Source organism: Cupressus sempervirens, chromosome 4, assembly GCF_028749045.1.
Source record: "Cupressus sempervirens isolate cs-2001-9-10 chromosome 4, ASM2874904v1, whole genome shotgun sequence".
Taxonomy (NCBI): Eukaryota; Viridiplantae; Streptophyta; class Pinopsida; order Cupressales; family Cupressaceae; genus Cupressus; species Cupressus sempervirens.
The window spans coordinates 425750088-425760703 of record NC_143121.1 but is presented as its reverse complement, the minus strand read 5'-3'; the positions used below and the strand labels follow the sequence as shown (position 1 = coordinate 425760703).

The 10616-nt window shown below is 33.6% G+C and overlaps 1 protein-coding gene across 1 annotated transcript; it reads right to left on the bottom strand.

Moving 5' to 3' along the window:
- Positions 1-5654: 5654 nt before the first annotated feature.
- Positions 5655-6520, bottom strand: LOC149561850 (uncharacterized). Its single transcript, XM_089825386.1, has 3 exons — positions 6360-6520; positions 6117-6272; positions 5655-5981 (listed from the first exon to the last, which is right to left on the bottom strand). Exons 1-3 carry the CDS (start codon positions 6426-6428, stop codon positions 5907-5909), a joined length of 300 nt encoding a protein of 99 aa, XP_089681512.1. The 5' UTR covers positions 6429-6520; the 3' UTR covers positions 5655-5906.
- Between the last annotated feature and the right edge of the window lie 4096 nt (positions 6521-10616).

The following is a 10616-nucleotide window of genomic DNA, read 5'->3' as shown; positions in this document are numbered from 1 at the left end:
CCAATTATTGATTAGGGAAAAATAGAATTTGTTAGTATGTGTAATAAAAGGATTGTTTTAGTAATACTCAGTAAAATTGGGTTACTTAGCTACCAAGAACCTAGAAATGGGTTAAAAGTCATTTCAGTCATTCAAATTTTGTTGGAACCTTGTAGTCTTTCCAAAAGCAAGAAATTCTTCTTGGTTAGCTTTAAAAAAGAGAATTTTGAAAGGAGAAAAGTTATCAAAATTGAATATTGATCATAATATGAAATGTGTATTATGCATGGAGGTAGAGGAGAATGTTGATCACCTCTTTGTTTAGTGTAAATTGGCATATCAATGTTGGATTTTTGTCCTTCAAAAATTTAATTTCAATATGCCCCTTCCAAACACCTTATGGGATATGTTCCAAGATTGGCCAAGTCTAATTAACCACTCTTACTATTTGTGTATTTGGAAGTGTATCCCAGAAATTTTTATTTGGGCAATTTGGTTGGAGAGGAATAAAAGGATCTTTTGAAATCAACCTTCAACATTAGAAGTTGCAATGGGGGAAGTTGTGGTAGCTTATATCAAAAGAACTTCTGAACATCTTATGGTCATAGGTTGGGATGTTGCTTTGGCTAATAGATGGACTTCTCTACCCTCTCCATCTTATCAACTCATTACATCTGGTGGTACTCGTGACAAAATTAATAGAAAGATTGTGAAATGGATTCCCCTTGCTAGGGGGGATTGAAAGTTAAATTTTGATGGCTGCTCAAGAGGCAATCCTGGTGAATCGGGAGTCAGAGTGTTTATAAGAGATCATAATGGGCAGGTGTTAGGTATGTTGGCTCAACAATTGTAGGTTCAAAAATTGTCAGTTGGTACAATCAAAACAGCTGAAGCCATGGCACTCCTACTTGGTTTAGAACTACCACTTCAGCTAAACATAGTTAATATTCACATTGAGGGGGATTCTTCAGTGATTATCAATTCATTTGTAAAGAAAAAATCAGAGAACTGGAAGTTTGGTTATATTTTGGAAAAAGGTTGGGCAATGATTGATAAATTTAAAGTGGTGTCCTTCTCTCATACCCTCAAGGAGGGAAACCAGGTTATAGATAATTTATCCAATATTGGTTGTGACTTGAAGTATATTGAGGCAAGTATTACAGAGTTTATACCTGCCAACTTTCCCACTTTATTTACCTTAATTCAGCAAGAGCAAATCTTTTAATGATGGTTGCACAAAAAGAATATGTTTGGGTTCAGTATTGATTGAGTTACTCTTGTCTTAATGTTTACCGAGTTCAATATTGACCGAGTTACTCTTGGTTTAGTGTTTATCGATTTTAGTTTTGATGAGTTTATTAAGTTTGGATTCATTATTGATCGAATCACCCTTTGCTTAATGCTTACCAAGCAAGCTCAGGTTTACTATTGATCGAGTTACTTGAGGCTTATCGAGTTATGCATTTTATTAATTACTAAGTTCCCTCAGGTAGGGCATTGACCAACTTCCAGCTAGGTGTTTGCCGAGTTATCAATGAAGTGACTCATGTCAACTATTTGTCCATAATTCTTACCGAGTTCTCATGGGTATACTAATTGATTTATCTGATCTTGCTGAATGTTTTGGGTCCACGTGGTGGTATGGTGTTCAAGTTTGTGAAGGTATTAATGAGGAATTCTAATGGCATAGAGCTACTTTAATGATCGAGGAGGTTCGCATGTGTGAGATCATGGTGAAGTCATACCAAATATTTTCGTATTGCTCAATTTCATTTTTTGCTACCATCACTTGATACATAATGATGGAAAATATTTGTGCCTTATTCAATTTCACTCTACACAATTGCAATTGGGCTTTAATGTAATAGCACGTTATTTATTACTCACATGGGAACAAACGTGTCATACCTTTTGAGTGTTTGGTGGGGAATATTTATAGGCAATTAATGGATTTATTTTTATGACTCCTTCTTCCCGACTCTCTTTGCTTGCCCTCTCAATTTCTACGATGTCATTCTCATTGGATGCTTGTGTGAAATGTGAGACTTTTCATTAGTATCATAGAAGTATCCTACCCAAAAAATTACATAATTTTGCTTCGACCAATAGTAGACAAAGACACACTATCTCATCCCTTAGATGATGAGGTGTTGGATATTATGTTCATTTTGCTTTCTTACTCCACCCGTCGTGGCATTCGTAATGTCATTGGGGAGGACCTTTTCTCTGTAACTTCTAGACATGTGCTATAACCTTTAAATTTGGTCTCCATATTTCTATCTAATGCTATGGATCTTCTTCAGTCAACTTCAAGATTGGAAATCATTATTTATAAGATGGTCTGACCAGAGTTTTGGGCTCAAAATAGACTAAAGTGGGCTATGCAGAGTTATGATTTGTGGTCTTGAAATGCCTTGGTAGGAGGACTATTTTCAAGGACCATTCTCATGCTCATGCTCATGCAAAAACAACTCATAGCTCTTGACTAAGACCTTGCAAGTCACAACAAAAGCTCTGGGTTTTCATATGACTAAAGGTATGAAAAAAATTGAATTTGCACTACTTGACATCTTGGGTCTTCCAATTTCTGATGCACATATAGTATCTCATAAGAAGATTCCCCTGGCTCCCTTCATTGAGTTGGTTTGTGAATCTGGTGCCTGGTTAGTTCCTACTCTAAGTGCTCTTGGCTTAGAACACCTTGTCCCCAAACCCCACTCAAATCATCCCAAACCAATAGTTTGAGGTAGTATTTCCGATGTTGCCATTGAAGGCTCCAGCTCAGGATGGGAGGTGGCTTCACTGCCATGCTTAGATTTTGGATGGGTTCACTTGGTACAACCTTGTTTGACATCCATTTCTATAGAGGGTGTTGAGGACATGAAAGATAAATAGTTTATTGGCATTCTTCTATTTTTTGGATTTTTCTTCTTAACTTTAGGCATGTTTTGTAAAACATTTGAAAGTTTTGGTTGTATCGAGTCCCTTATGCCTATTGTTTTGATATTCTTTAAAATGCAAAATTTGATAAAGTTTGAATTTTGGTGAAATTATGTTTTTCCATTGATTTATGATTGTTACTATTGATGTTTGTATTTTGTTCATACTGCAATGATGTTAGGTTTTCTTTTCTTGTTCTTTCCCAATTGAGCTCTAGAACCAGTTTACATATATATATATATATATATATATATATATATATGCTCGTCCACTTTTGCCAAAAATAAGAAAATTAAAAAAATAACACACATGACACTATGTAAGTGATCTCTTTTTTTAAGGAACTTAAAGTTAATCATTTAACAAAAAAAAAAGTTTAGAATTTAGATTTGAAGGACTGCAACTTTTTTTTCACATTTTAAAATTTTGAGTTTAACTATCTTCAAATTCTCATTAAAGTTTAGAAATTATTGATTTTTAGATAAAAGTGACAACTTAAACCCCCTTGTTGATCTCCCATCTTTGTGCACTTATTGTTTAATTATCATTACAATATTTTTATTTGTATGTAGGTAGGCTGCATTACTATTATATAAGTTATATAAAACTATTTTGGTTCATAGCATCTATTTTAAGGTCTAATATATATAATACAATTGATATCAAATAGTTATGGTTGCCATCAAAAGTCAAATTTGAATGTGTAATTATTTTTGGAATGTGGATCATACTTGAAACTTCATTTCTTGTGAGATTTTAACAACTTAGAAAGAGTATAATGATTTCTAACATTATTTTGAAATTCAATACAAAATAAATTGAAGATGCATATTCTTCAACCATCAAAAATGACAAAATTATAAAGTTTAGTTTTTGTCATTCTAAAATAACAAGTTTAAGATGGAAATGGAAATTGATGATTTCAAAATTGAGAATTTAACTTCTTCACAATCTTGAATGTAATAGGTGGTGTTTAGTGAAACTTTATGGACTTTAAATATGTTAACTTTAATCATTTTTGTCCTATTATCTTCTTGTATTTTAATTAAAAATCTTAATAAAAGTTAAAGATATTAACATTTCATAATCCATAATAAATTTTATTGTTATCTCTAACATTGATTGGGCATGTCTTTTTTACTCAATTGTGAATTAAATTCAACATGAATATCTCAAAACTTTTCAATTGAAAACAAACACTTATGATCTTGTCACTTCATCTACAAGAATCTATTTGTCTCCATTTGGGATTGAAAACAAACCCTTATGTTCCTGTCACTTCATCTGTAAGAATCTATTTGTCTCCATTTGGGATTCACTATCATCTCCCATGTTTAAATCAATGACAAAATACTAATGATATGCCATAAAACCAATTAACAAAAAATGGTTGATAATTGATTAAGAATTGTGGATTGACAACAACCCACTTTTTATCTTACAGAAAAGCATAACGAACACAACCATATGAGTATTACTACAAGAAGAGAGTAAACATCCTCCTTTACTAGTCTACTCTGAACAATGGTCGTTGCTCACACAAATTTTGTTACATACAACAATAACCCATTTTTATTAAACACAATACCAACTTTAACATAATCAGATGAATAGTGAACAATGGTGTCACAATTGACTCTACTTTTCTCCATTGATAGTGTATGTAGTGCATCGGCAAAACAAGTGTCACATTAGCATTTGCCATAAAAAATGGAAAAGTCTAAAAGAACAAAATCAAAATTATTTGATGTGTGCGTGTGTACATGTGTGTGTGTGTGTGTGTGTGTGTGTGTGTGTGTGTGTGTGTGTGTGTGTGTGTGTGTGTGGAGAGAATATAAACCAACATGTTCTAAACAGATAGATGACAATTTTTATCAAGATCTAACAAGTAACTAATCGATATATCTAAGATATCATCTTTCAGTTACAAAAATGTTGAAATAATTTGAATATGAAGATCCATATTCTGCTCAAGCAACACAAAGACAAAAATAGTGTATGAGTGCTTATCCTACCATGAAGCTGTTAGACTTCCCTAAAATATTTCCTTACATGAAGGAAGCAATACTAAAGAAGGAAAAAGAAGGATAAAAGATATGTTCCCTTGAAGTAATGGTTGTGAGACGTTACATAATCGGTTTGTATGATGAATTTCAACTTTTCTTTAGTATAGTTCTTTCTCTTTCGATTTCGGGTAGGAAATATTGATTACTGGTGTTTTCTATTAGTACCCATCTACTGGAAGAGATCTTTGGCATTATTTTTCATAAGAATAGCAGTTTCCAAACAAAACAAATCCCTCTCTGCAAAATAAACCCCTTGCTCGTTATTTGACAGTGCCCAAACATTTGGACTACAACTTGTTCCTCACCACATTGGTGTCTAGAACTAATTTCAGGATCTTCCATTTCTGTCTTCCCTTTGGTATATTTTCTCTGCACGCGAACCTTTAAGCTTAATAACCCCAATAGTCTCCCCCTATTTCCCCCTTTATTAATGTGCATGTCATCCTCTTATAATAGCCAGGTTATACGTTTGTTTCTAGCAGATAGTAGTTCACATTCTCTATCAAATTAGATGCCTCAATTAATTGTGTAAACGTTATACAGTGTGTAAGATTATTTATTCACATTATTCTGCTCCAATTATATATATATATATATATATATAATTTTAAGACACAACTAACTTCGATGAATCCAAGTGTCAATGGAAATACCGATCTATTCAACATATGCTAAAATAGGTTGTCAAATTTTTTTATTGATAATTGATTAAGCGATGTAGATTGACAACAACCCACTTTTTATCTTACACAAAAGCATAACGAACACAGGAAGATGAACATTACTATGCAACAAGACAGTAATCATCCTCTTCCACTAATTGCCCAAGAATTGTTACATACAACAATAACCCACTTTTATTAAACACAAAACCAACTTGAACACAATCAGATGAGTAGTCAACAATGGTCACCACTGCCTCTACTTTTCTCCATTGAAAGGCTTCTTCACAGTCTCTGCCGCTCCTTGCATCAGTCCCATCGCTTTCTCCTCAGCCTGTGTAAGCATTCCACATCAAAACAAGTAAAAAAAACATACCCACAAATCAAAACAAGAAACAAAACATGCCATTTACTAGTAGAAAAATGAAACACCCATAATGAGAATGAAGGGACTGAGTAAATGGGAAACCTGTTGTAATATAGAGCCAGTTTGATCCTTTGTCTCAAAAGCCTTCTCCTTCGCCATATCAGCTGTTCCTTGTGTTTTTCCCTCGCTCCCATGGGAGACCTGAGAAGCCTTTTCCTTGGCCTCACAAGCCTTCTCTTGTGCACTCTCCTTCATGCCCTAAAAGTTCAAACACAAATATAAATAAACAAAGCTTCAACTACAACAAATGCATTTGTAATGATGATGAAGAATGGGTGGTATTACTTGGGCATGTTGTTGAGCTTGGTCGCTCTTCTTCTGCCCAAAAGCCTTTGCCTCCTCCATACTCGACATATCTGCTGCTGCTGCTTCTTCTCTAAACAAAACACAAATAGAGAAATGAAAAGTCTGATTGGATCACACCAACACACTGAAAACAATGCTTTGAATTGCAGAGATGAGGAGTATATATACACTTCTAGTGTTATGTGGTTATGCCACGTTTTGTAGACTTTCAAAAGTGTGTGAACACTTGTCATTGTTGTAATGGGGATACGTCCACATAGCTTTTCCCACCCTGCGTTGGACCATTTGTTTGCCCCCAAATTCATGCCGTAATTTGCTGACTACTCTTTGTAAACTTGAGTTGCAGTAGCAGTTGGACCATTTGAGTATGGCTGTAGGCGGGAACCTTGTTTACTTCGGTTTTCACCATAATTTGTGAGCTTTGTGTAATGCTGAAATTTTACATCTTATCTAGTCTGGGGTTCAATTTAATACATTATTCAAATATTATTTTCTAAGTGCTTGTATGTAAGGTATCTACTATTGTAATGATTTTAGTTAAATCATATTTTAACTAATGATCAACACTACTAATAATTTATCATATTTTTTAATTTATTACATATTTTATATTCATATAATATAAATGAAATATTTTTAATTTTAGACAAGAGCTTACAACGCAACAATAATTTGTGAGTTTTTCATGTAGGAAGTCTTGGGTTTGAGTCTACTTATCTTAACAAATAATAATAAACAATTTTGACAAATAATAATAATTAATCTAGACTTTGACTCATTATCTATATATAAAAAAAGTAGAAATTATTTATTAATTATATGATTGACTAAATAGATTTGAGTTTTATAAAGGAAAATCTAGAAACAATTCTCTTACCACTTTTTAAACCATCTTCCATTATTCTAACTACTTATAATCAATTTTGTCCTCAAAATTATGTTAAATTCTTACCAAGACTATGATTTAAAGTTTTTAAAAATAAATTATTGTATATAATATTATATTTTTAAAAATTATATATTACAACAATATTTAGATTTGTAGAATTAAATAATAAATTATATATGTAACATTTACTATGTATAATATAAAATATATATTTTAAAAATATTACAATATTTTAAAAATATATGTAATAGTTTATATTGTATAAAATAAAATATGATTTATATAATACTCAATCAAAATATTTCATTTAAATATCTTTAATTTATAATCTGCATTATTAAATCTTTTTTAAAATTGAATTTTGTCTTTCATACAATAATTATAATTAAGTAAGAAGTGAGAGGGCCTGTACTGAGAAACAAAAAGTAACATCAAGTTCATAGACAAAAAGACATAGATTCACAAGGAGCGAAACCTTACATAACCAACACTAACCAAAATAAAACTAAGCTAAAACCAAAGCAAAACTATTCAACAAAAAAAACAAGACTATTAAAAACTAGTAGCACCAAACCAATAGAGAAACCTACAACCAACATGGACCAAACAATTTGCAAAAACACTCCAGCATCAAGAACTAATACCACAACCGACCCCAACATAGGAAAACTATTTCCTCATCTGCTTGAGATTTCCAGGATGGAAGGCTTCTTGGAAGGGCAAGAGTAAGCCACGTCCCCCAACCCAGACTCCTACTTAATAGCAATTTGAAGACCCTCCTCTTTACCAAAGGTTTCTTCCATCATTTTCCTCTTAAGCTTGATCTCCTCCATCTCTCTTTGAATTTCATCAATGATCTTATCCACTCTATCATGGGTCGCTCTCTTGTAGGAAGAAAGGTCCTTGATTTGGTCCCCCAACTGATCCTAGGATTGCTTTATTAATGCTAGGGAAATAAGGATCACATTCTTCTCCTCCTTCAAAGGCACAAGGCCACAAATTTCTAAGATTTTCTCCTCAATTAATTACCAATTGTGTAATTTTTCCCCAAAATCTCTACCCACTTCCCATAGTGCCTCATCCCTTTTACCTTTAGTCCCATCCTCTATTCTTTTAGCCTCTACAAGAGCCTCTAATTTATTTATCTTTCTTTTGGCAATTTGTAGCTAATAAAGAAGAAACTTTATAGAAACTTTCAATTTTTCATGGAAAATGCATAGCTCATATGACTTAAGGTCAGGGCTTCAAGATCAATGCGTCCATCAATAGTTCTAAGGAGCAGGTTAGGAGAAGCAAATCAAGGGATATGGGGATCCTTTAGGTAACTAAGTTGAGTCTTTAGGGAGGGAGGGAAGGAGGTAGAGGGTGTTTTAGGAATAGAATAAGGAGTGAATTATTAGGACTCCATGTCAAATCTATAGATCATGGGGAGGTAGTAGTCGATTAAACTTCCACAAATTCCTCAATCTATTGCTACTATGAAATCTTCTTATGCTTGTCCTTGTGATTTAAAATAACCCTTGTACCCAAAATTGAGGGCACATTTTGGGGGGCCTAGAGAGCTAGTAATTGGCTAGAAAAGGAAGAGACTAGTGTAAGGACTAGATTATTGAGCTTAAATGATAAATTGGGAGAAGGGGTAGCTTGAGGAGTTAGAGCTCAGTGGAACTCATAAATCTAGAAATGAAAGCTTTGGTGGAGAGGGGTTCCATCCTTAAACCTAGCTTTCTTAATAGATAGTAATTGATATGAGAAAATTCAAAAGGGGAACTGTTGACACAAAAGTCTAAACCCTTTCTTGAAGTATGACCCTCATGCAACCTCATGTAACATAGAAATGACCTCCAAGTGTGGGACTTTCACTTTGATGTTGAATCTTTGGAGAAGACTAACTTCCTTACAATTAGGATGCACCTAATTATTCTTTGAAGGAAAAGGGAGAAAGAGATGCATGGATTCAAACTACCTAATATAATTTAAAGGGGGGTGATGCACCTAATTGAGATGGTTGTAACTCTGCTCTGGGATGCACAACACATCAATAAAAAGTCCAGATACACTAGTCTTGACTCTATTCTACTCTCCAAGAATTCATATTTGGGTTCCTCTCTATTCTATCATGTTTACTTGTAGTAGCCTTAGGCTTTGTAACTATATTCTTTGCCTTCCATTAATGAGATAGCTCCCTTCTTTACCTCTTCTTTCCATTCACTGTTCGTGCATGTGTTTTTCCTTTTTTTGAATGTTTCTTTCTATTTTCTAAAGTTTGTATTTTGTGTCCAAACTATTGATGATATGGATTGTGAAGATGTATTTCCCTTCAACATTTAATTAGTTCAAAGTCCACATATGACTTCTTGGAGAGTAGAATAGATTCAAGACTATTGTATCTAGACTTTTCATTGATGTGTTGTGCATCCCAGAGCAAAGTTGTAACCATCTTAATTAGGTGCATTACCTACCTTTAGATTAGATTAGGTAGTTTGATTTCTTGCATCACCTTCTCCCTTTTCCTTCAAAGAGTAATTAGGTGCATCCTAAATTTAAGGAAGCCAACCTTCTCCAAAGATTCAACCTCAGAGCGCAAGTCCCACATTTGGAGGTCATTTCCATGTTACATGAGGTTTCTTGAAAGTTATAGCTCAAGCAAGGGTGCTAACTTTTCTGTCAACATGACACAATACAAGGCAAGAGAATCCATAAAAGAGATGTCCAAACCCCTACCAAAAAACCACACAACAGCAAGCAACAATAAAGAAATATTTGATATCAAATCACAACTCTTTATTCATAAAATAACTTATTAGATGCAATATGCCTAGTTGTAAGGCCTTCCAGTTTAGGGCCAAATACAACAATAATTACAACATTAGTTCTACAAGATTGAATGTACAACACAAAACCCAATCTCAACTATTATAGATCCACAACTAGATAAGAACACCAAGAAGAATCCACACTTGTACCCTTAGGTCCACCAAGCAATCCTCTAGTTCTCAAGCCATAGCCACCAGCTCCTCAAAGTTTGCATCTATCTTTCATCCTCTTCTCCAAGTCTCAATCATCATCCTAAAGACTCTACAAGACCCCCTACTTATACCCAACTAAGCCACAAGTGAGCCTAGTGCATTAAAAATTAAATTAAATCCCTCACATTAAATAAATGATGAGCCAAAAGTCAGTTGCAACATAAATTAAATACTCATTTAGAAATTAAATGTCAAAAATTCAACTCACAAACAACTTGGCACCAATAGGAACCAAGACCAAGCCAAGTGTCAGAAGACTAACCCAAACATTAGTAAATTTTAAAGTAATGTTGAGCTCTTAGAGCATGTTGATCTCCA